This window comes from Amphiura filiformis, chromosome 6 (assembly GCF_039555335.1).
Source record: "Amphiura filiformis chromosome 6, Afil_fr2py, whole genome shotgun sequence".
NCBI classification, from domain to species: domain Eukaryota; kingdom Metazoa; phylum Echinodermata; class Ophiuroidea; order Amphilepidida; family Amphiuridae; genus Amphiura; species Amphiura filiformis.
In genome coordinates this window covers 34,151,928-34,179,509 of record NC_092633.1, presented here as the reverse complement: position 1 = coordinate 34,179,509, position 27,582 = coordinate 34,151,928, and the positions used below count along the sequence as shown (strand labels likewise).

General features: G+C 38.7%; 1 protein-coding gene across 1 annotated transcript; it reads left to right on the top strand.

Moving 5' to 3' along the window:
* Positions 1 to 125: 125 nt before the first annotated feature.
* Positions 126 to 27,191, top strand: LOC140155321 (DCN1-like protein 1). Its single transcript, XM_072178112.1, has 7 exons — positions 126 to 180; positions 292 to 505; positions 5,342 to 5,510; positions 7,444 to 7,574; positions 22,888 to 22,970; positions 24,680 to 24,776; positions 25,849 to 27,191. Exons 1-7 carry the CDS (start codon positions 178 to 180, stop codon positions 25,926 to 25,928), a joined length of 777 nt encoding a protein of 258 aa, XP_072034213.1. The 5' UTR covers positions 126 to 177; the 3' UTR covers positions 25,929 to 27,191.
* The last annotated feature ends 391 nt before the right edge of the window (positions 27,192 to 27,582 follow it).

Here is a 27,582-nt window from a genome sequence, read left to right as displayed (position 1 = left end):
AATAAAAATCATTTCTGCCCTGATTGTCAAGCTATGTGTTAATTTGTATTATTAAATGGTACTAAAAGTTATAAAATATATTGAAAATTTATTACAAAATATTTAGCTAAGCGATCGAGGTTACAATATCACGCATGCGCATTTTCGCCTTTTGACGCCCGCAACTTCATTCGCGAAATGGTAGGTAAAAAACCAAAACATTGGGTATAAAATACCTTTAAAGTAATATTTTTCCAATCATAATCAGAACTCAAGTAGCTTAACTCCTTATCTTTCTTATTGTGTCCACAGCATAAGTTAAAATCAGCACAGAGAGAGAAAGTAAGGCAGTTTATCGCGTTCACAAATACAGGCGAGAAAACTGCCATCTACTGCCTACAACAACACGACTGGAGATTAGATGTTGCTTCAGACAGTTATTTTCAACAACCAGATGTTTATTATAGAGAACCCAAGGCTTCCGTCGATAAGAAGACACTAGAAAGACTATATAATCGATATAAAGGTAAATGATCATATTGAATGAAGTCAGAACTAGAGTCTTCTCAGTTTAATATCATAATATGTCAGTCATGAATGATGATGACATGTCAAAAAACTGAAGTGAAAAGCATTGCCATACAATCATGCTATTATTTAAATGGGTGTACAACCCCTGTTAGTGTTTACTTTCCTATTCGGCGAAGATGACAATTTTGACATCCTCGTCTGACGTCGGTTTTGTTTACAAACAGAGCAGAGGTAGACAAAAGACCTCCGGTCGTCCAAACACTCAATGACGTTGATTGAGAAATCTATCTCATGATCTACATGTACTATCCACGACGACACAATACAATATAGTTACTGTGACTGTGGATAGAAGATAGAGGGTGCTATAGCTAAAATAATAATTTCCCGATCATGACAGTATGAATGTACTGCGTGCACTGCGTAATGTCGCAAGTTTAGTGGAATGACACGATAGCGCGATCGATTGTGCACGCACACAGGAAATGCAGCACGACCCAAAGCATGTGAGATAGGCGCTGTACGCCGACGCAATTGTCATTGCGTGCCTATTGAGCTCTCATGATCGAGAATCTATTATTTTAGCTATAGTATAATAACACCGATAGACGTTCAGTCATCAAAGCGTCGTCAGTTATGAATTGAAACGCATTAAAACAATTTTTTAGATTGTCCAATTTAGCTACAATTTTGCTGGACTAACATTTATGTATACTTTATCTGAAGGTTTTGCTTACTTTTAACCGGAAACACACTCGCTTTTTTTTTTTTTTTAAATTCCGACCATATTATGAGTCCGTTTAATTCTGCAACCTTGCTTGATCAAAGTTGTTTTGACGACTGACCACTAAAACAGCGCCGCTGATTAAATATGAAAATGGAAACAGTTCAGACCCCCAGGGGGGCCACTCATATATAAAAGTTGTAAGCATGCGTGTGAATGCACTTCAGAAAAGCACCCTTAACAAGGACAACCATTGTGTCTTCGAAATGACCCTTAACAAGGATTATGGTTTGTCAACCATACCCTTAACAAGGACAAAGTTACAAGTAGATTAAATCCAACCTTTAGCAAGGATGCTTGATCAATTTTGAAGAAAAAAGTAAAAGGCATCAACTTTCAAGGTTTCTTATTTCCTTTATTATTATACTCTAATTGGATACTTCCTAACTGGATTTGGTAGGCTTTAGGCCTACTCAGTTATCATTATTCAACATAATTATCGCCTGCATTATTAGGGCAGTATATTTTATTATGACGATTGTAGGGGTATACATAGGAATGTGATTAGATTTAACTACCCTTAGCACGGACACATGGTGTCAAAAATGACACCCTTATTTGCTATAATCAATGATTTTGAGACCCTTAATACGGGCCCGTGTTGCAGTAGAAAAAAAAAACGCCCATATTCTGCGTTTTTGTTCACACGCATGCTTACAACTTTTTATATGAGTGGCCCCCCTGGGTTCAGACCCAGAACATGATCATGTTAGTACCGTAAATGAATATTTTGTTGTTCTGGGATTGATTATTCCGACTACAATCATGCAATTGAACGAACATTCACCTTGTCATGATTGTTGAAAGTGAAAAACTTCAAAAAGGCAGTGACACAGAACACTGTCATACCTGGTCATGACATGAGTCATCATGACTGAGCATGACATTATTATATTTTACACAATCTACAGGTGTAAACATCACATTTCTGAATGTTGTTATTGTTAAACATGTTTATAAATCTTACTGAGTCTAGCTTTGAATTTGCATTATATATATATATGATAGTTGCGCAGTCAAGGCTAGTCTAGAGTTGAAAGTTGTTGTTTTTTGGTATCACTCAGCATTGCAATTTTTTGCAACGCATATTAGGGGCTGCTGTGTAATTATATTAAATCATGTGTACCCCAGGCCACTGGAACAAGTCCACAAACGTAGTTTTGTAGTTCTACATGTACAACTGCCCCTAGGTGGTCAATTCTCAAAATGGACTGTCAAAAATTGCTTGCCCACCCCTTTGGCCGTGCCAAAAAACCTTTGCCCCCCCTTTAAGGTTATACGATGTATTGTTGGTAGAAGCAGCAGAAATAAAAGTAGTTACGTAGCATCTTGCGAATGGTAGTGAGCTTTAGCAAAAATTGCATTGCTCAATTCATAGCGAGCATGTAGAAGAATTCAAATATCACAGATGGTCACATCGTTTTAAGCTCGCCACCCAAAAAGGGTGGAGATGTTACGCTTTTGGTATCAAGCTGCAGTAAATCTCATATATTTTTGTAATTACACAAGCTAGATCAATGCCTGTGGTCTCATTTGAAAGCTGTATTATTATGTCATATTCCTGCAAAGTGGCATTGGCATAGTTCATCTAGAAGTCAATATATACCTGTTTGAAGCTTCAAGTACAGGGGTGGCTCCCGGTGGAAGCGGCGCCGCCTGCACAAACTATATGGGAAATTGACATTTTTAGTAAAACTTTTGCAAAAACGTTCATATTTTGGTCAAATCTTTGTGTATGACTACAAATTTGGTACCAAATGAAAGCTAACATAATTTATTTTATTGTTTTATTGACAAGTAGGTAAATGAATGTAAAGTATGGAAGAACTGGGTGATAATAAAGAAAATAATGATAACATAGTGATTTAGTGACAATTATAAACTTGGAAATCAGTAGGAAAAGGTCGCATGTCAGAAGGTGGTCCATTTTGCGTTACAGGCCAAAAACTTAACAAAAAATTTTAGATTTTTGGAGGTTTTGACCCTTTTATTTTAAAATCAACATGACTTTTGAAGAAAAAATATGTTCCGTTTTTGCGAAAACGGACAGTTTCCGGCTAATTAATGTACAGGATTCAATGTAAATTTGGTACTTTAAATGCATTTGTCTCCTTTTCGACTATTATCGGAGCAATTTACATTGCACATCATTGAAATAGAGTGTTTGGAATATTTTGTATCAGAATATGTTCCAAACATGATTGTGAACATCTTGGAGTCAATAAATGACTCTTTCAATAAAAGGTGTCTTGTATACAGGGTGTGTAAAAAGTACGTAAAATTAATTTATTATATTTTTCAATTTTTTAGGACAACTTGTTAACACTTCAACCTACTCAATTTTGAATGCAAATTTTGAATTTGTCAGCAAATTTCACCCCAGAAAATGTATACTTTTAGCATAGTAGGGTGACTAATAAGTATGCTGTGGCAAAATGCTGCTTCGATATTAGAAAACAATAGAATACATAAGGAATTACAAGTGCATTCCATGCAAATGAGCGTACCACTTTACAAGTACTGATACTGAAAATGTTTACATATTTCAGAACAATACTCTGATGTGTTACTCACAATTAAATACTTAAAACAGCTCCTTATTATGTATTGTTTAAAAGATATTCATTGCAAAACATGTCTGGGTATGACAAAAAACAATATTCCCATTCACTCAGCACACTCAACCTCCTCCTGACCCACCTGCTCCTGACCCACCTGCTCCTCCACCCCCGCAATTTCAAATGTAGACTGCTGCCATTTTTTTTGTTTAAACTTCTGTTTCCTTGACATTTTCCACAATTTTTACCCCATCCTTCAGCTTTAAAATGAGACCTCATCTAGCTCAATAGGACAAGGGGTTGTTGCAGTATAACATTTTTCATTCCGCCCCATTTAGAAAAATGTAACACCTCCACCTTTTTAGAGTACGAACTTGTGACATGCGACCAAAAATCATTTTTAAAATAGTAATTTCACATCCATTGATTTATTTGAAATTCCATTAAAATAATGTAAACTGTTGGTTGGGCTTACGGTATATACATATTTTAGAAATTAAGAGTGCACTTTTTTGTTTATTTTAGTCAGTTAATTATGTTGGAATGTGTAATAGTTAGTCTGATATCAGAAGTTAACTATAGATTGGTTATGGGGGTGATAAAGGGCAATTGTGACACTTGCATACATGTACTCTTTGAGAAGATGGAATTTCCGATTATATTTTTGCACCAAATTGGGATGGAAATATTTATTTTGAGTTTATCATTCATGAACCCCATTCAATTTTATATTGGTGTAAGGGTCCAAGTGTGCTTTGCAAGAAAATAGCATTGTTTTTGCTATAGGGTTACCACAGAAAAGGTTCTTGTAAAAACCATTGAATGACTAAAAATACAAAAATTCTCACATTTCAGTCAATGTTCCCTTTTTATCTTACACCCAGTGTCAAATCTGAGTGCATATTTGGATTCCTTGTGTAATTTCCTTTCAGAAAATGTATACTTTTACTACCATAGGGGGTATACTTTAGCAAATATGAATATGCAAAAATAAAATCATGTCGCGAAAGCAAAAACCACCATGTAACGCGAAAGGAGGCGAGCTTAAAACGCACGACCAGATATACTTTTGTACTAAATTGTAGGTCCTGTGGTTATGTTGTAAAGAGGGCTGAAACAGCAACATTTTTGTAAAACGTACATAACTCATCAACAAGAAAAAAAGCAAGTTTTCAAAGTATATGATTTGTAGAATGAACTTAAATTGCAAAACACCAAAGTGTTATTTTTCAATAATATAATGGTGCCCCCCCCCCCCTATTGAAAATTCCTGGATCCGCCCCTAATCGATATACAATCCTGGTATTCCCAAATTATCTAAATGAGTTGAAGGAGGTTACATGAACATGTACTAGTTGGCTTATTATACATTGTAAGCTCTTCGGTCAGAATATAATGATAGAAGGAATCATCAGGTCTTGGGTCATAATGTCTGTGGGTCAGTGTTATACCGTATCAGTTTTACATTGCAAATTTAATTTCTTTTCAGATCCACATGAAGAAGATAAAATCTTGGCTGAGGGAGTTGCAAAATTTTGTGATGATCTAAGTTTGGATCCAACAAGTAGAACAGTTTTAGTTGTGGCATGGAAATTCAAGGCAGCAACACAATGCGAATTCACAAGAAAGGAGTTTATAGAAGGCATGACAGAATTAGGGTATGTTCCTAATTGGCAAGAACAATAGTGACCCAATGTGGCTTTTGGACTTATTTTTCTTGCAGGTTGATGCATTTATATTTGCTTGTATTGTGCAACATTGTAATGACAAATTTGTAATAAAAATAGCAAAAATCATGAGATTTTTTACATGAAATAGGTTAATAAATGTGTTCACTTGTTGCTTGAGAAATTGTAGGAAATAATGCTCCTGTACTGAAAAATGTTGATGTGTCTGATGCACTCCCTCTGCGGGCGTGTGCATTAGATGCATCAGCATCTCAGTTAGGCCTGGCATTTTCGGTAATTTTGTACCCGGGTACCAGCGCATTTTTCAGGCGGGTAACTGGTACCAAATTGCAAAAAAAAAAAAAAAATTTTTTTTTCGGTTTTGTAGTGTCCCTGGACCTAGACCTAAATGCTAGGATCATTCATGGTTGACCTAAAAATTTTAAAAAAAAATAAAAATTCAAGATATTTTGTATTTTTAATATGAAAATTGATACTTTGTATTCATCTCATACTCTATTAATGATTTTTATTTATTTTTTTAATTTCGGGTACCCGAGCAGGGTATTTCCTACCCGGTAATGTAATCTCGGCGGTACCCGCTACCCCGCCAAAATGCCAGCCTTAATCTCAGTATGTGTGCATTATTTTGTACAATTTCACTTGCATCAAGACAACAAGTGATACGCATATATTGGTAACCTGAATAAAATAGTTTTTATCATGATGCAAACATCATTGCAAATCAGACACAAATGCTAGGATCATTTGTGGTTGTTTTAAAAACTGGCAAAAATATTTTTTTGTAATTTGTGTTCACACTATAATGTATTTAAGATTTAAAAAACATTGGTTTGTTATGAAGTGAACACAAATTACCACTTTGCTTTTTGGATGCAATAGTTGATCTCTTTTCCCAATTTTTCTAAAGATTTTTGCTTCTTTTTTTCAAAATTTGGGTGCATTTTTTGGCCTCCCTAATCAAATATGTGTTGTATTCCTATGTATTTTACTGTTAGGCGCCAAAAAAACACCTCTGTTCTATGGGCGGATGAACTTGTCAAGTAGGGTCAGTCAAGTGAGTTTTTTTCTGGAGGCTGAAATTACAAAAAATGGCAAAATTTGAAGAAAAAAAATCAGAAGATTTTTCCAAACTCATTTTCTAAAAATGTTCAGTCAAAATTAATAAATTGTAGCCCCAAAACAGCTGATTTTACATGATTTTAGCAAAATTAAAAAATGCCAATTCTGGGTCGGTCAGGCCAGTAGAGGGTTTTGTCCGTCGCCTTATGGTACATTGTTTTGTGGTCATACAGGAAATATATACATTAGCGTTAAGTTAAAGCTCATTTACACATTTGATTAAATTGTGAGAGTATAACAGGCAGGATGTAAGATAAGAGAAAAGAGTGACCTTCAGGCAAGATAAAGCCAAAAGAAATCTTACAGAATCATACAGTATTATACTAAGAACTAAAGTGCAAAAATCAAGGCTGTAGGTTTTGTTTCTCATGCCCCAAACAGGGCTTTTATTTACTCTTGCAACAAAATTGCAGATTACATAGTCTGTGCCTTTCGCATTGAAACTATTAATTTCTCTTCCCAAAATCGATGTTTTTAACCAAACAGATGACAAGATTCTTAAGATTTGGTATATAAAACAAATATTGACTGCTTTTTATTCGGGGCATGGTTAACATTATAGGCCAAAACCATGACTATGCCCCTCGGCTACGCCTCGGTGCATAGTCATGGTTTTGAGATCACCTTGGGCCTATAATTTTAACCATGCCCCTCTTGAAAGCAGTCAATATTTGTATAATATTTTGAGAAAATGTTTCAAAACTTGGTACTTTTTATGTTGAAGCCAGTGGCCAGCATGCAGATAGCATTAATGTTAATTATGTTATGTTTTTTATTACAGGTGTGATTCACTAGACAAATTGAAAAGCAAATTACCGTGCAGGGAGAGTGAACTCCGGGACCCTACTAAATTTAAGGATTTCTATCAATTTACATTTAACTTTGCCAAGAATCCAGGACAGAAAAGTTTGGGTAAGTATAAGGAGGAAATTATATAAGGTACACTATGGAAAAATTAATATACCCACATTTCAAGTTCACTCGATCCGTAACGTTCTTGGTGCTATATTCTAGATGTAGAACCTGTACAGAGGTGTATCTCTGTTGTTGCTGAATTCATCTTAAGTAAGAAATGAATACATGATTTACCCACCTTGAATAGAAGATCTGGTATGTATCCTTGCCTGGGTATATTAATACCTGTTACAAGCAATATTTTGTTCGGCTTATATATGGAGGAAATTATTTGGCTTTTGTTAAATTCACATTAGCATGTGCCAATCACGCATTACGCAACACACAACTAGAGTAAGCATTGAGCCCAACTGTGTGCATGTCATTCTATATCAATGCACGCTGTTATGAGTCTTTTTTTTCCGCCTTATAATAAACCGAACAAACTTTATTGGTCGACATGACAGCTTGTTAAGTCTGCATTCCGCCAAGATTTTATATGATGGATCGCTCATGTAAAGCTAAGCTGGTCATGACAAATGCAGCTTATGTTGAAGAAATTGCATGTTATTTTTGTGGGTCTTGAAAGTCTCCAGTCAGTCCAGTGTGGGTGCAAAGTACTATAATTATATGCAGTCTGCTTTGATGGGCTATTCCACTGTAGTCTCTGTCCCAACCGGCAAAACGCCTGACGACAACCTCTTGAAAACGTCCTTTCTGATTGGCACAAACCTATCAGCAGCATTGTGATGATATAAATCCACAAATATACGCAATACCCGCTGTGGTTTTTCTGTCATGATAGGCGATATCAGACGATTGATGCCTCCATGGCTGCCATCCCTAGTCTGTAGTATTTTGCAGTAAACCTTTGACGAGCGCGACTACAGTGATGTTGCAAATTCTGAGCTAAACAATGCGTACAGCGCACAGTTCATTCATAAATTTCCACTTGGCAACAGCAGATCGCTTCAGCAGCCAATTAGAGACAAGTGGGGCCAACGCAGTAAATACGTGATGTACAGTACCTGACGCGTGTAAGTGACCAAAACACGCGTGCCCCGCGAATTTTTCCACGCAAAACTCCCGCGTGGGAATTACTGATCGCGGTTGAATGCGTGTTGTAATCCGCCTGGGAGGCATGATGTCGGTCGAGGAGATACAACTCGGCAAATTACCCGTGGTCTTCCGTGTGATCGCGTGAGATCGCGTCGTGTATCGTGTTGAAGCGTGTTGTGAATTCTTGTCTCAAAATCAATATCGTTGTGTTTGTTCTGTTAAGTGCATGTACTCAAAACCAAACAAGATGACGATTAACGTAATTGTTGTGTAATTAATGTAATTATGGTAAACTCAACCAGGGATAGACAGACTCAACTAAGCCTCTAGTACACTGGGACTGAACGACTGCTTGCCCTTTGTGTTTACACTCACTTACGTTACAGGGATACAGATACACACACACACGCCAGCGGGCCGAAAATACCCCAAAACTCGGCATTTTAAAATCGCTCCTATTTATTTCAAATTTAAAGTATAGCTCTAAAATTGACTAAAACCCTCACCATAGATGAAATAAACAACCAATCATCATGAAGTGTATTTTAACTTTTATTTTTTGCGTTGACGGCCTTGCAAAGTCAAGCTTGCTTTACGCCAGTTCAGCTCCCCTGACACCGTGCATAGCCAGGGTGTATAGTAGTCGGCGACGCGACGCCCCAGATATCATATTTCACGTGAAATGCACAATGCATGTTTTGATCTTCAAAACCCCTCGTCAAAAAATAAATGGTACGCGGGCAATTATCCAATTTTGTTTTTAAACCACAAGTGTTCCCCTTTTCGACATAATACTGAAATAATTATATTATAAGCCAGATCAGGCATAGTGGAAAAAATGGGCAATACGACACTACCCAGTCCAGCCGCCAAACCCCGGCCAGCTGATGAGCTATTATAGCGAGCCTAGATAGCGGCCCGATGCCCGGGGCCCGATGCTACCGGGCCAGGTAGCCAAACTCTTCAGGTCGTTAGATATATTTTCGCCCTGGGTTTTCGCCGTGTTGAATATCCACTCAGTCGTTGCACTCTAGGAATGCTAAAATTAAATAAAAATGAAAGTAGTTTCTTAAAAGGTCCAATTGATGATTCGATCCTTGAAGGTTGAACAAGTAATTTGTATATTCGATTGACACATCGTGTAGGTCTTCCCGCTTTAAAAATCAACAAGAAGTTCAACTTGAAACATCAAGGGAATCAAGTTGAAGGTAAATTTATTTTGATATATATGCATACTTCATGTGCAAGATATTATCACAAGACTTGTAAATTTTATAGGCCTATCTTGCACATTTCTTACCTGATTTATATTGCTTGTATTGCTTTAAATCATTTCAAGACATAATTTTGTACATTTCAGCAGTGTTTTTCAGTACTTTTGGCACATTAGGGTTCCCACTACATTTTTTTTTACAAGCGTCCGATGACGCGTGACGGCATTTTCTTGTCAGATACTTGTCATGCTTGTTCTCCATCTCATCATGACAACACATGCGCACCGATGGTATAGGGTCATTAATTTATTTTTTCCATTTTGCATAGCCCCTAGAGTGAATGTTGCATCGTATTTCCATTTTAAAACGTAGGCGAGTCATAGTTTTATCTTTGGTATTATATATATCCTGTCCAAAAATGGATGGATGGACCATGCATGGACGCTCAGTGATCCCTTGCGGGATCCATGGACATTGCCCTGCACTGCAGCTCGCCTGCCTGATGCCTACCATGAGCCGAAACACCATCTCTCTCAACCTCACTCGAAGCCTATCGGAGATATCTGTGAAAATCAGGGTGAAGGCAGCCTTTCGAGCTGATATTGTTTCAAAAGTTCGCATCTCTAATATTCTGGCTGACCACACTAGAAAATTCAATTCAATGAACACAGCCTTGACATAGATCCCGCATGGAATCCCAGTTCACTATCATTCACAGGGTTCAGCCGGTACATCATCGGATTTAACATCCATCGCAAAAATGGCTTGAATTTTGAAATATGCCCGGGAACCAGTACACCAGGCCTCACTTGTACAATTTAGTATTTAGCACACCATGACATGGCAACACTGAGCTGCTTTTCTCTGGAATATTACCATTGGTACATTACCATATGCATCGAGTTGTAACCATGGTAACGCCGGGGTGGTCTTTGTGGTCCATGTCCATACCATTGGTACATGTATGCGGGCATGTATGTACCATGCATGGAGTTGTAACCATGGTAACGCCGGGCGGTGGTCTTTGTGGTCCATGTCCATACCATTGGTACACGTATGTACCATGCATGGAGTTGTAACCATGGTAACGCCGGGCGGTGGTCTTTGTGGTGATGTGTTCGATGTCTGGTATATCATGGGTATACATTACAACCCGGGCGTTCAACCAATCACAGTGTGGGAAACGAGTTCATATCACTATTAGCAGGGGCTGTGCAATAATTATGAGCCGGGGAGGGGTGGGATAAGAATTTTTCGGATTCACTTTACTTCCAAGAATTTTTTCCCCATTAGAAATCTATGCCACCATAGGCGTAGATCCCGGGGTGGGGATATGTCCTCCTCCCAATATTTTGCCATGGGGGATGGTCCTAGTCTCCTCCGCAGCCAGTTTGGTTACGCTCCCTCCACACAAACAGTCTGCCAATGGTCACGAACTGGTCCTTTTGATTCGCTAACGGTTTTCTGCCGACGTCATCCAGCTTGACGTCAAACAAAGCTTTCAATTGGTCGATCGGCTACACGGCTACTTTATTATTCATGAGCAAGTTTGACCCGCCATCTCGCCAGCTAGACTGAGGTCAATCAAGTTCCCGTATGCACAGCTCTACGGCTATATACGTGTAGCCAATCAGAAACGGCGTTATAAGTGGCCATTGGCAGACTGTTTGTGTGGAGGGAGCGGAACCAAACTGGCTGCTGTGGAGACTAGGATGGTCCATACATCCTCCCAGTGGCGTCGCGTCATAGGGGCACGTGTCCTCCCCCCCCCAATTGATTGAAATTATTCCACAGTTTTGCACCATATTTTTACGGGTATTTTCACCAGTTTAGCTTTAATAGGGCACAGTTTTTCATTTGTACCATTTAACTTATTCTGTTGCCAAAAGGTGCCTGATTCACTATACTTTTTCCAACCCCATCCCCCATGTAAAAAACAAATCTATGCCACTGCATGTTACTATACCATGGAAGTACTAGCCTTCCATGTTTCCTTCCTTACATCTTCCCTGATGCTTTATACTCAATTCATACTCACTGCGCTGTTAAATTATTACTGGAGTGTCGAGCTTAAATAGGCTATTAATAATGACGGGGGGGGAGGCAGGCGCCAGCGCGTTGTTTCCCAACAATAATGCTGGCCAATATTTTTAAATATTAAAATATCTAGTTGTACTACACAGTGGTGTGTAGCCAGTTTATCGGAACAGACGGAGGGGGATTGGCCACAGACTTGCTATATTTTTTGCCAACAGAACCCGATTTTTTTTGGGGGGGGGGGGGCAGAGCTCAAGAATCTAAAAAAAGGGGGGGATTGGGGTGCAGAGGAAACTTTTCCAACAATTTTTCACCGCACGTTTATGGGGCTGGCATTTTCATCGGAAGGGCGGGGGGTCCAAATTTAAAAAAAGTGGGCGCCAATAAAATTGCGCCCCCCTATTTGACAACAAATATTTTATGACCTCCCCCCCCCCACCCCCCTAAACATGCTTAAAACACACTATCTATTGTCATCTTGTGACTCCCTATACATTTTGGCCATCAACAATTTATGACTCCCCCCCCCCTTTTTTCAAAAGTTTATGAGCCCCAGTATATGGGGCCTACCCTCTTCCGAAGAAAATGCCAGCCCCTATATACCAATATCTGTTTCCCCTCCCTCTCGCTGCTCCCCCTCCCAATTCCCGATACCGTCACTGCGGCATGCGGATAAACATTTTGATATTGAATTTTAAAAAGTCAATATCAAAATTATGTTTACACGCACACCTTTGTTGTCGCCGTTCCGTCTGGTTACCATGGTTACATGCACATGGTCCCCCAACCGCTCCTCATTAATTATGATCATGATGATAGGTCATCAACGGGTCAAGTATGTTATTTACATCAGGGATGTGAGTCTACTCTCACATCCCTGGTACCATGCATCGAGTTGTAACCATGGTAACGCCGGGCGGTGGTCAATGTGTACAGCCGTTCGGGACAACCCTGTGAGAAGCGAGTTCACATAACGGGACTGTGCAATAATAATGAGCCCGGGGGGAGGGGTAAGAATTTTTTGGCCAGCCGAAGAAGAAGGGAAAACCCGGGTGGGGCGATTTTTGGCAAGCCGGGGGGTTGACACACATTAATAGTGGGCGCCTTTTAAATAAAATAAAATGCTCTAAAAAGTTGGGGTTTTTTTTGCAAATTGGGACCCCGACATTTTTGGCATGTTTAAGGAGGGGGAAAAGATTTGTTGGCAGGCGCAGGGGGGCATTTTTGAAAACTTTTACCCCCTCCCCCGCTCAAAATTATTGCACAGCCCCTCATCATTTTTATTTCATTAAAACGTGTTACACGATTCATATACTTCGCCCTAATTTGTCAGATTGTTATTGGGGTATCAGATTTATGATATTAATGACGGGGGTTGAGGCAGTCACGTTGTCACAGTTTCCCAACAATATTGCTGGCTAATAATATGTAATGTCTAGTTAATTTGTCTACTACACAGTGGCGTAGCAAGGTTTTCGGGACAGAGGGGGGGGGCACAACTTGTAATTTGGTGACGGAAGTTGTGAATTGTTGACCCCGATTTTTATTCCAGAGCGCTCAAGAAGCTAACTAGTGAGGGGGGTTGTTGGTGCAGAGGTATACTGGTATATTGGTATACCAATATATCCCCTTCCCCCTCTCTCTGCCCCCCCCGTGAATTCCTGATTCCGCGGATAAACGGTAAAAATAAGAATAATTGGAAAAACAGAGAATTGGGGGAGGGGAAATAAATATTCGGGCCTATATGCTGTATGCCATTCGCTACTTGCAGTTCCGCCATTATGCACTATGTGCGGGAGAGCCTCGAACTGGCAGCATACATGAAAGGAAGAATTATGTAACCTTACACAGAACGTTATGACTAGTTCAATTCCCATTCATGTATGCTGCCAGTTCGAGGCTCTCCCGCACATAGTGCATAATGGCGGAACTGCAAGTAGCTTAATACAGTAATGAGTTGATAAAATGAGTAAACAGTACCCGGTAGGCTACGTCTATCAAAAAGCCATCGACTCACGGTCCGGCCTGAAAATCTTTTTTTCCCGGCAAGGAAGGTCCGACTTCCCTTGAAGCATATGGCTGCAAAGCAGCCATCCGCACAGCGTTAGCGGCGCCAGGGGGTGTCTGAGGGGGATGATGTGGCCCCTCAGAAGCTGAAGATTTTGACATATGAGACTGTAAATGGCGCGATTTGGTGCATACTTTTGACACTTTTTGGCGACTTGAAAGCGTTCAGAAACTTGTTGTTTATGCATGTAATGTGTACATACGTGTAATGTGTTTATTATCATCCTACTGCGTTTGAGTGGACATTCTGTAAAAATGTCGATCATCAAAGCCCGCATCAAAATGGGGGACCCTAATGCCCCACTTTACCCTAATACACACGTAGTCCTGCCCCTCCCCCCTAAAAAGTGACGGCAGGGTTCGCCACTGTTAACATCCGCCGATACAACTAGTACCCTTTGATGGTGCCCGTCGATAGAAGGAATTTCCTACAAGAAACCTCATTGATTTGCGTGCTTTAGTATTCTATAAACATGGTAAAAGCGGTAAAATGGCAGCATTAGCTACGGTGCCAATGAGCAGAGATGTGTGGCAGGCAGCTACCAGGTCCTAGCATGTTTTTTAGAGTAACGAAATGACCAAATATGGGATTGAGTTGGTCAGAAACCCATAAACAGACCTCATCATGGGGGGGATGATGGTATGGTCTACATGTATCATCCCTTTTCAAAATATCAAGAGGGGGTTATGTCCGACCCCCCCATTTGCTAGTAAAGAACACGGGTAAAGACCTTATTTGCGTGCGTTTTCCAGAGGTCAAAATGGCCCAGTCTGGGACAAACTCTTGTTATCTCCATTCAACAGCTTGTCATCAAAATTCCTATAAGACTTGCGTGTTTACTTCTCTGAGATCATAACAGAATAATATGAGGCTACAGAGGAAATGACAGGTTCTTCAATACAATGTCAACATCAAGAAATTATTTAGTTTGAAAGTTCTCTGTGATATAAGACATGCACATGCGCGTGTTTATGAATAGCAAAAGTACAAGGCTAATTAGAAGATAAATTACAACATGGTTCTTCGTTAAAATGTCAAAATTATAAAGGAAATTTTACAACATGTCAACATGGTAATAATTCATCTTTGTTGAAAGTTCACTGTGATATAATACACACGTAGTCCTGCCCCTCCCCTAAAAAGTGACGGCAGGGTTACGCCACTGTTAACATCCGCCGATACAACTAGTACCCTTTGATGGTGCCCGTCGATAGAAGGAATTTCCTACAAGAAACCACATTGATTTGCGTGCTTTTCGTATTCTCTAAACCTGGTAAAAGCGGTAAAATGGCAGCATTTTCTAGCTGTGCTAATGAGTAGATTTGTTTGGTACGCAGCTACCAGGTCCTAGCATGTTTTTTAGAGTAACTAAATGACCAAATATGGGATTGAGTTGGTCAGAAACCCATAAACAGACCTCATCATGGGGGGTGATGGTATGGTCTACATGTATCATCCCTTTTAAAAATATCAAGAGGGGGTTATGTCCGACCCCCCCCATTTGCTAGTAAAGAACACGGGTAAAGACCTTATTTGCGTGCATTATCCAGAGGTCAAAATGGCCCAGTCTGGGACAAACTCTTGTTATCTCCATTCAACAGCTTGTCATCAAAATTCCTATAAGACTTGCGTGTTTACTTCTGAGATCATAACAGAATAATATGAGGCTACAGAGGAAATGACAGGTTCTTCAATACAATATCAACATCAAGAAATTATTTAGTTTGAAAGTTCTCTGTGATATAAGACATGCACATGCACGTGTTTATGAATAGCAAAAGTACAAGGCTAATTAGAAGATAAATTACAACATGGTTCTTCGTTAAAATGTCAAAATTATAAAGGAAATTTTACAACATCTCTTCAGTTTAGCTCAGATTTTATTGTCCTAGTTCTAATTTTTGAAAAGTTAGCTGGTAACATGCCTCTTTTCTTTTAAGGGGGGGGTAGTATCAACCATTATACGAGTGTTAATCTTGAAATACATTGATTTCACCGTACCTGATCGTTTAGACAAACGATAAAATCAAAGTGAAAAGGTGCAATAACTTAAAACATTGTTTTATTCCAATAAATGGCATAAAGTGTTTTTAAACAAACAAGCGAGCGAATCAAACAAACAAACAAGCGAATCATTCATCTTTCTTTTCGTCAAAAGAAAGATGAATGATTCGCTTGTTTTTAGTAAACTCATTATGAAACTTGTAGTTTGTTTTAAAATCATCAAAGAAAGATGAATGTTCTGTTTCTAAGTTCAACTCAAAATTTAATAAAAAATATAGTGTTATATAGTTTGTTTTAAATCAGCGAAGAAAGCGGACCTTAATTTTTGAGGGGCTCGATTGCACCAGAGAGCTCCTAACAACATTTCAGGAGTGCGTTCTAATAATACAGATATTAAAAGATTAACAGAGCTCCTGCAATTCTCAAAAATGAAGGCCTGTGAAAGATAAATGTACAAAAGGTAAACTGTTTCATATTTGTTGCAACTCATCAAAGATAGATGAACGATTTCATATTTTCTTATGCTCTTCAAACTCATCAAAGAAAGATTTGTTTAAAATACGATATTTATGAAATTGTTTTTAGCTTTACCTTTACTAAATTATTTTTCTGGTCCAAAGAAAAACAGGGTTTGATTCTATATATGAAGAGCTTTGTTTCAAAACCCTTACATCCACTTGCCCATTTTGAGAACACATCAAAAATCATCAAAAAATCACTGATATATGGGGTTTGCAACAAAAGCAGTTTTTGGCGGGATGCTTGGGTAGGATGAGCATCCCGCCAAAAACGGCTTTTGTTGAAAAACACCTTATATCAGTGATTATTTTGATGATTTTTGATGTGTTCTCAAATTGGGCAAGTGGATGTAAGGGTTTTGAAACAAAGCTCTTCATATACTTATCAAAGAAAGAAGACTATTTCGTTTGCTTTTCGTTCAATTTAAACTCATCAAAGAAAGATTACCATTTTATTTTATTTTATTTTATTTTGGTTAAAAGTCATCTCAGATAGATGATTGTTTTGTGAAATGTTTGATTCGGGTTTGATTTTGTTTTATCCCGGAGGGGTTCTTACTGGTTGAAGGTATACGGGGATGTGCCACGGTTTTGGGGTACCTTTTCAGCGATTTTGGTATATCGATGGGTGGGTTTTCAGTGGAGACCAATGCGCCCAATTGGGCGCATTTTGGCAAAAGTGCCTTTAAAGCGCCCAATTATGGCAAATTTGGGTGCTTTTTGGGTGCTTTGTTTTGAAAATTGGTATACTGATGGGTAGCAAAAACAGCAAAAAGTAGGTATAGAGAAAGTCAGCATCTGAAAGTCTGCGTGGCACCCCCCCCTACAAAATTTTTCGAAGCCCCCCCCCCCCCCCCCGGGGTTTTATCACTGTGTTTTGTTTTGATTCAGAGGATGATTTAAGCACTTCTCAACATTCCACTGTGTTACTTGCGGTTAGCATAGCTGTGTGAGCGAACATGACACCACTACTACTCGCCCACTGCATATAGGCGTACTGCACGTGCATGGTTTAATTTGAATTTGTTCAGTTATATTTACATAAAAAACGCTGTGAAGATGCTGGTCGATTTCACATTTTATGTTATCTACAGAAGGTGTGAATTATCCTTTAAACACACATCACTTTTGTTCTGAAATCGACCAAGTAATAATGACACACGCACAATTCTAAAACAACATCTTTTGCACACTGAGAGTTCAATGGGATTTGAAAAGTAAAGTGACAGTTGAAACTCTAGTGATAACACTTTCGCAGTGTATGATGGGGGTTTCCTTAACTCATCCTCTGGTTTTGATTTATCAAATATAGTTTGATTTTGTTTGTATTTTGTTTGAAAATGGTTTGGTTTTGGATAGTTCACTTCTGATGAAAGAAAATTGTTTATCAAATCCACAACAACAAAAAAACCCGTCTTGATCTGAGCACGCAACACGTGTCAATCTATAAAAGCCAAAGTAGACCATCAACATGATAAAAACATTGCAAGGGGCTTTGTGGTTGCCGACATAACACACGCATTCATGCACTTGTTGTCATTGCAACCATGGCAACTAAATCGATATTCCGTCAAGTAGGGTAAACGTTGTTTGGGGGTCATTGGGTACAAACAAAATGAGAAAGGGATCATTGGGTACTATAACATTTTGAATACTAGTATTAAGGGTCATTGCACGTAGGCCTATAACTTTTCAAAAAAGGGTCATTGGGTAGAAAATTTTGAAAAAATGCAGCAAAATTCTATTTCTGGTTTCAAATTTCCAATACAAATTTGCTAAAATAAGATAATTTGAAAGTTTCCGCATTATTTTGTGGCGGCATTTTGAATTTTGTGGCGGCATTTTGATGATGCATTTCTAAAAGTGGTTCCAGTAAAGTGTTTGGATGCGAGCCGTTAGACCAATAGGCCTATAAAATAAACGCCGTGTCAGACAAAAGTCTTTGAACATGGCAAAAGTTCGAAGTCAGCAAAAACATCTAAATCCAGCGATGCTGAGGTCTTCATCAGTGCTCGGGCCCCAGTGGTTAGATATGCAAGTTTGTGCTAATGTTTTCTAATCAGAAGCGAGTCTCCGAGTATTTCTAATTTTTACTATTGGTCTAACGGCTCGCATCCAAACACTTTACTTGGGTCATTGGGTAGCAGCGACCAAAAAGAGGGGTCATTGGGTAGCAGCCCTTAAAAAAAAAATGAAGCCTGGCCACTTGAAATATTCTTTGAAACATTTTTACAATTTTACAATTGGGTATAGTCAACAACCCATTTGTAAAATTGTAAAAATGTTTCAAAGAATATTTCAAGTGGCCAGGCTTCATTTTTTTTTAAATATAACATTTAAAAGAAAGCTAGATAATCATAATACCCCTCCAGAGGGAGGGCTAGGGGTCTCTTCCTGGTTGAAGGTATACGGGAATACATGTGCCACGGGTTTGGGTAACTACCTTTACAGCGATGTTGGTATATCGATGGCTGGGTTTTCAGCGAAGACCAATGCGCCAAATGGGCGCATTTTGGCACAGTAATAGTACAGATCAAGTCAGCATCCGAAAGTCTGCGTGGCACATCCCATACACCATGTTTAAGACCCTCCTCCCGGTATTTGTTTATTTACTTGTTCGAGTTTTTCTTTCGTGGATTAAAACAACAACAATTAACAAACACCCCCCCCATTGGACAGGCCATTTACGTTTGAGTATTTGTTTATTTACTTGTTCGAAGTTTTTCTTACGTGGATTAAAACAACAACAATTAACAAACACCCCCATGGGGCAGGCCATTTACGTTTGAGGTCTAATGACCTGCCCCTTTTTTCTTTGCCAAAAGAAGGAGGAAGCAGGCCGTTATACTCTGCACAGTCTTCGTCTTTTGAGGTGTAGCCTGCCCCATTGGGGGAGGGTTGGAGGGGGTGAAACAAAAACAATTTTCACGTTTTGACTTTGAGGTCTTATGAAATCGAGTAGGCCTATGCAAAAAAAAAAAAAATCTAACTTTTGAGGTCTAGGCCTATATAATGTTTTGGTTCTCTTCCAGAGGATTTTCATTAATTGATGAGGGAGGGAGGTGTTTTTTTTTTTTTTTTTTTTCCAATGTAAAATTAGCATTGTCAGTAGTTTTCGGTCTTCTCCAACAGTGCTCGAGGAAACGATGAGGCCCTTTTTTTTTTTTTTTCAAATGTGAGATTCTGAGGATAAACCCCTAGAGTACCACAAAAAGATTGGAAGTGATGCTTGTTCTCTAATAAACTTATTTATATGTATGAAGATTTCATAAATCATTCCAAAGTCTAAAAAATTGAAAAATCTAAAAAAAAAAAAAAAAAAAAATCTGACAAATCCCAGAAATTGAGGAGGGAGGGGCGAGAACCAAAATATTAATTTTACACGGCTTTATGTCCAATTTCTTTTATTTTTAATCCCTGCTTATTAATTCCCCATCATAATTACCCCCCCACACACACCCAAGGTCTTAGCCTGCGATCGTCCATCGGTCTCCTCCGCAGCCAGTATGGTTTATTGGTTACACTCCCTCCACGTGGGGGTGGGGGAGCGGAACCAAACTGGCTGCTTTGGAGACTTACTAGTACTTCCCAAGACGGGTAATTAAAAAAGTGGACGGATACAAAACCCGGGATACAAAAATTTTAAAGCCGTCTAAAAGAGAGCAGTTTCACAACCAAAGAAAAAAAGGCTTTCACAAATGATGCAACAAATTGTTGTGTCTCTGCTTCTCAAAAATCTCCTTGTCAACCAACCCCCAAACATCGTTATCAATGCAGTCCTGTTTTGTTTGTTTTTTTGTTTTGTTTTCGCGAACGTTGATGAAATAGACCCTGGGATTCCTGTGAAAATTATTTTTACCAGGGGTCGGCCCAGGGGTCTGCGATTCATGTGTGTGCTGCCATGACTGTATATGTAACTACATATCACGCCCAAATTATTAGCGTCATTCGTGCATTGGGCGGGGATGAAGGGCACAGAAACGGCAACATTAGACATTCCAGAGTGTGGCACAAAAACACCCAAAAATCCGCCCCTTCCACGAAGGCTTTTTTGCAGTACGTTATGTTTACGCCCAGTTTGGGCGCATGCAGCAAAATCTTACGTGAATGTTTTGAAGGCCTATGTCTTTATAGCAACTTGAAGTTGGAAGTTCCCACGGAAGTTGTGAGCTATTTTTAACACCACCGATGCGATTGCGTTTTGCTCCTGTAAATGATGAAGCAGCGACAAAAGCATGCACAGTCAAATATAGGCTAGTGCTAGTATTACTCGTTCCTCTGTTCAATATAAAATAAAAATGCATTTTGGAATAAATAAATAAAATTTAAATAAACCTATATCGTAAAAGGTAACATGATGATCTCATAATACGCAGTTTATCTGGCCCAAGATTTCGTTTCAACATCGAATTCAAGAGCTAGATAGATAGAGCATGGAAAATCACGGGTGTGTGTGGGAGGGGGGGGGGTCACTAACGACCGCAATGGCTACATCGCAGTTGTTCAAGCGGAAATCAGATCAGACCTTGATCTATGCGGGGAAAAATGGACGGATAACTTTGATATCCTGGCTAAGAGTCGACCCTACGGACACCCCGATTACCCTTCAACTGACCCAACATCGAGACTATCGGAACTGGATGTAGCCTATACAAACCACTTTGGTTTACTAGTCTCATCTATGTAATGATCACGTGCAGGTAAGAGGCTCCATCTAGTGATCCAACCAATTACATCTCTTGATTCTCGGATGACGTATGCCCTAATGTTGATTATTGCAGCGACCACGTGCGGGAAATAGGCACACCCCCTCCCATCTAGTCTTTCGACTTATCTTCCATCCAGGGTCAGATGCATAAATCATAAACAAACACAAAAACCGTCATCGTCATTTCGTTTCTACAAATCCTCGTGTCACATAAATCCCCCCTCCATTCTCGGTAATTTCTCGCCTCAAAAAGGCGGGACTACATGTCTTAAAAAGGCTCCTTATTTGCTTTCTACATTGGCACTGGTTATCATAGTTTGAAAGGAACTTTCATGCGGGTTTACATGGCCTTTTCCGCTTTGATTATTGCGTGTATGGGGATCTCCCCTTCCTATCAGTCCGAACTGACGGTGTCCATGCATGCGTACTGCCCGTGTCATTTTAAATACTTTTTTATATAACGAAAAAATATTAAATTTCGCAGAATCATGTTCATAATATGGTTAAATTGACTGTTTTAAACTATCATTTAAAACTAAAAAGAGTGAAATACGAAAATAATGTGTATGACTTTCGGTCCGTGTTTTGCACAGCATTGAGATCACAATGCTCTGTGAGCGCTCCCCGCCGGGAAGCGCTGCACCCTACACTCAGCGCTGGCTATACTCAGATATAGATAACATGAATTTCTCCAAGGTAGCGAGTGAACATGATTGAAATTAAATATCATAATTCAATACCCTGCGTGAAAAACTGAACATTTATACATGCATATGAATCGGCACTAAAAATTACCGGCGGCGTATGCCTTTTTGATGAATGGAAGATTTGGTTGGTGCATTTCAATGGGCGGTGACCGGCGATGATAAACATATAAGCGGGTAAATCATGTTATCGAAAACTCAACAACTTTTTAAGTGTTTATTGACATAGCAAATTAGCACTTCATACTGGGTAATTTCGTCAGAAGCTACATTATCACTAAAGCGTGTTCTACCGTGAGATCGCGTGTTCTACCGTGAGATTGCGGAGATCGCGATAACTTTGGGCCAGATGCCAAACATCCGAGAATTCTCGGGACAGACGCGTTTGAGACCACTTATTGTCAACACGCGTGTTATAATAAGGATTTTCAACACGCAAATAACACGGCAAAAAAAGCGTGGCACGCGGTCACTTACACGTGTCAGGTACTGTATGCTTAAAATACGCGCTCGTCAAAGATTTACTGCAATTGATTATAGTCCTATCATTCTGTTGTACACTTTGCCGCTTGCGGTTTTCAGTTTAGCTACAAATCTGGGTCTGACTCTTGGATCGAGACTAATTCCATTGTAGTGCTCACAGTTCTTGGGAAAAATGTTTACTGGTACATGTTCTTATAAGTTATATTAGTGATGGCTGCTCTCTGTAGCTTGTGTGGGTAGCTATCACATGTTCATAAGTGATTTACAAGGCATTGATCCCATTATTAAATTTGTATATAAGATAGGGCGCACAAGTGTTTGGTAAGCTGCAGTTCCTATTTTTTACTTACGGACACGGTACAAAAGATTTCTCTCAAAGAACCAAAAGGATTCTGTTGGCTTTGAATGGGTTTATAATTGGCTGCTGATTACTATAAACTGAACAAGGTTTAAAAAGGATCTGTTTTTATTATTTTTACATATATCGTAACTATTTATTTGTTATCTTTATTTGGCTTGTATCTTTCTCATTTCAGATCTGGATATGGCTATAGCATATTGGAACATAGTATTGGCAGGGCGGTTCAAATTTTTAGACCTCTGGTGCAACTTTCTCACAGTAAGTACACACTTAAGAAAAAAAAAATGTTTGTCTTTCTATATAGCATAAAAAAGGGTATGGTACATGAGAATGTCATGGCTTGATTTTTACATAGTTATTCTGGATCAATACCAAAAAAAACCCACAGAACAAAATGAAGGACACAACAAGACAACAATTACATACACCAAAGATCAGTAAGTACACACTTAAGAAAAAAATGTTTGTCTCTCTATATAGCATAACAAAGGGTATGGTACATGAGAATGTCATGGCTTGATTTTTACATAGTTATTCTGGATCAATACCAAAAAAAACCCACAGAACAAAATGAAGGACACAACAAGACAACAATTACATACACCAAAGATCAGTAAGTACACACTTAAGAAAAAAATGTTTGTCTTTCTATATAGCATAAAAAAGGGTATGGTACATGAGAATGTCATGGCTTGATTTTTACATAGTTATTCTGGATCAATACCAAAAAAAACCCACAGAACAAAACGAAGGACACAACAAGACAACAATTACATACACCAAAGATCATAAGCAAAACATGGACATGTCCAATGACAGTCGCAGAACATGAACAGTCATGTTGCTAACACATATGTACTTGTGAATAATGTAATTAAAGCAACACACAATGCACTTGTGCTACGTGTCATTTGCACCACAGGACAGCAGTCAACGGACAGATAAGAAAAATATGGAATGAAAAAAAAATACTTAAAATTGTTATATACAGAGTGCATACAAAAGCTATGAGTTGTCATGTATATCACTACAGTATTAAAGATGGGTGACCTGATCGATAGCCTCATCCCTACTTTTTCCTAACAAAATGGGAGGTTTTGGCATTAGTGGAATTTTCTAGTTCTAAAACATGTTCCGTTTAGATGTTATGATTGAAAAAGTAATAGCCTCATCCCCAGTTGTGGTATACCATTCTATAGGCCGTTGTGAAACACATTTTTACTTAAAATAATATCAAAACGGCTAGTACGGTTTACCTCAAAACTTGGGAATTATTTTGCTACAGGCTTCAATGTGGGGTACATATAAGATTAGTATCTTTGAAAAGACCGGTATTGTATTCAATCTATGATTGCAGACATACACAGGTGATGAGTGCAACCTGTTTGTAGTGCAGCGCAATGTTTTCAAAAATTGTTTTCACCTATTGCTATGGTAGTTGATCAGCCACACTTTTAAAGTTGCATCGCAACAGGCAAATTTCGGGGTGCAAATTGCACTGCGATAGGGCTTATTTCGAACGCTGTTATACATTACTTATTCAAATGAGAAGAATGATCCAATAAGCAGTTCAAAGGTAAAAACATCACTATTTGCATCTACGGACCAGAAACTTTGCCTGTTTCTGCAGAATTCTGTGTTTTTCATTTGTATGCAAAACCAATCGGTGTGCTGTAAGATGGGGTGAAGCAGATCGGAAAGATCTTTTGGTTAAAAACCTGAGTGGAAGTGGGAATGGGGAAACCAGCAAATCTGGAGAAAGTAATTAATGCACCAATGACGGTAGTACAATCAATCAATCAATTTTATTTATTAAATACATTCAGGCCTTTGGCCCATAGTAGGCCTATTCCAAAATATTTTGCATTATAAAGCATCACAAATACACAAGTACATGTACTAGAGAGTTGCAAATCCCCTTAATCACAAAATGATAAAAAAAACCTAATTTATTTAATTTCTTTTAGGAACATCACAAGAAATCAATACCAAGGGATACGTGGAATCTTCTGCTGGACTTCAGCAACATGATAGCAGATGATATGAGCAATTATGATGAAGAAGGTTTGTATGAGACATAAAATTACAAATGCACACTTATAGTACCATCCAGAGATAGTATAAACAAAAGATAAGCTTGCGATATTATGAACTCATGGGCAATCTTTAAAATTGTCTGATATGCTACAGATTGGGTGTTAATGTGTGACTATGGTTGTAAAACTCTCAGCTAAATTTTGAACCACTGAACTCTTGGATATGGAGCAGCTGACCGGCAATAGCAAGCCACAGATGTGACCCTTGCCTGGCCAATGTTTCATGCATATATTTGATTTTGGATCATTACTCAATTGCATCATGTGGAATGCTTTGTGTTGCAGGCGCTTTGTGGAATAGTATTTTGCAGTACTGGGTACTGTTAGGAGTTTAAAAAAGATAAAATGTAGGGACAAAGACCATGCCTAACAATAGCAATTGTGTGTTAAGGCCAAGAAATAGGTACAATAGTGAGAGATAATAATTATGTGACCTGGGTCTATTTCACTAAACTTTAAGAAGCTTTGTAAGTTGAAAAATTGTTCAATTTCACTCAACTAACTTACGAACAGTACCCTTCATAAGTAATAGGGATTTACTACAGGTTCCCTTTGTAAAGTTACATCTAGTATTGGGTATTCGTAACTTTACGAACGGTTACTGTTGAGTTACGAAGGATTAAAAGTTTAGTGAAATGGACCCCTGCTCCCACGAATTGAGCTTCAAGTTTGGAGTTCGAGACATTCCAATTGTTGAGTTGATGTTCTTTGTTTGAAGACACCTGTATTGGCAGTGGTATGTCCTTTGTGAATGGAGACAGCATGGAATACAGAGTAGTTTATTATGTCCCCATTCACAAAGGACATACCACTGACTATACCGGTAGGTGTCCTCAATCATAGAAAAGCAACTCAACAATAGGAAGGTGTCGAAAACACCAACTGGCGACATCACACTCATTTTGTGGGAACAGGTCCCCAAATCAATCTTTATCAGCTGAGAGAATATTGTTGTAGTACTACTTAGTCCGAAAATTCCAATTTCACACCATAACAGTACATTTACCTATTGTGTATTTTTCCATTGTTCTCTTTTGCAGGTGCATGGCCGGTCCTTATAGATGACTTTGTAGAATATGCCAAACCATCTGTGCAGCAAGGAAAAAGCACAACTGTCTGATGAACATCACAGGACAAAAAGACATTTTTTAGTTTGTTTTGTTTTTGGTTTTTTTGCTTATCATTCTGTGTTGCCTGACTCTTCATAGCAACCAAACTTCTAGCCCACCATGGCACTGCTAGACGGTCTACGTGTCACCTTTCAATTGATCTGTCTCGTATGGTATACGGATCATCCAACTAGTGCAACGTAAACCCCTGCCTGCATAGACCTCATGGTTGCAATAACCACAGTGAGGATTTGTATACAGCTACTAGAACAGAAACACACTGGAGATCATGTTATACAATGTTTGCATGCGAGTGTTTACTAACGATGCAAGGATGGCGTTGTTGTCATGCTGATGGCTTTGTGGGATCGATTCAGGGATGTACAACTATTGTATTTAGATCCTGACCATATAGATGGATTGTTTTGTCCGTTTCTTTATAATATCTGGATTTCTCCAACTAGATTCAAAGCATAACATATTACAGGCCATTACATCAGAAATGACAGTGTTGATAGCACCGTGGAAAGGTATGCTTACCTAGTGTGATATGTGAAGAAGGAGCTCAGTTGATTTACCCATTGCTGTAGATGCAGTGTGTGTAATTAGCTAACTGATTTCTAGGCCCGCCCAGGAATACCAGTACCAGGCTGATAAGTTAATATATATGTATATAATAATAAAACACAATACACGTGCTTCAGGGATAAGCATATTATTTATATAACTCATACAAAGATTCTTGTCACTTGATTGGCCAATTACTATTGACTATTTTTGCTGATTTGAATGTCGGCTGCAAATAGACTATTGCACTCCACACACGTGCAATAGTCCTTTTTCCATTGCACTCACATGGCCCTACCATGGCAACACTAAATAAACAGTGTATGGGGTTAAATTTTTCACACAGTGTCCACCTTGACTCACCAATTACAGGTGTGGGTGATGCTTCTAGAATAAATATACTAAAAGTTGATTATTTTAAATTTATTTTGTTGTCCTGGTGATTTATGAAGGCAAAGAATTTAAATATGAGTTATATAAACAAACATTGAATGTTTTTAATTGTTCAATAGAAAGAATATTTTCATAAGGTGAAATATGAACTGTTGCATTAAATTTGGCAAGCCTTGTTGAATGGAACAGCCTTTATTTCACCTCATGAAAATATTTTTACCATTGACATTGCACTCATAAACATTTAATATTTGTATACTATTAAACCTTCATAATCTGATTTCATTGAATAAAAGTGAGTTTGATTATGCCAATGATTGTTCATTTGTGGACTTGACATCATATGTCAACAAGCATCAAAGTATTTTATCCATTCATGACATAGACTTGAATCATCCACACTCCACCATGTTTGCATGTCGGTGTCACTCCAGGGCAAAACCTACTACTGGGTTAATGCTTGCTTGCATTCTGCATGTAATATGTTATGCTGATAACCCACCATTTCAGGCTTTTGCCAATTAATGTTACCTGCTACCACGGAATGAGCGCAAAGTCGCAAGTTGGTGGTTTTGAGACATTCTGGTGATGTCTTTGTTTGCTGCGCACCTTTAAAGCCAAAAGTATGTCCTTCGTGAATGGCCTATTGTGCCCCATTCACAAAGGGCATACAGATATACTATTGGCTTGAACAGGTGTTTGTGA

Excerpts from the sequence above, each read along its gene's own strand:
- LOC140155321 (XM_072178112.1), top strand. Across the intron at positions 506-5,341 it reads ACTATATAATCGATATAAAG|ATCCACATGAAGAAGATAAA; the intron begins GTAAATGATCAT and ends ATTTCTTTTCAG. Across the intron at positions 24,777-25,848 it reads GAGCAATTATGATGAAGAAG|GTGCATGGCCGGTCCTTATA; the intron begins GTTTGTATGAGA and ends TCTCTTTTGCAG.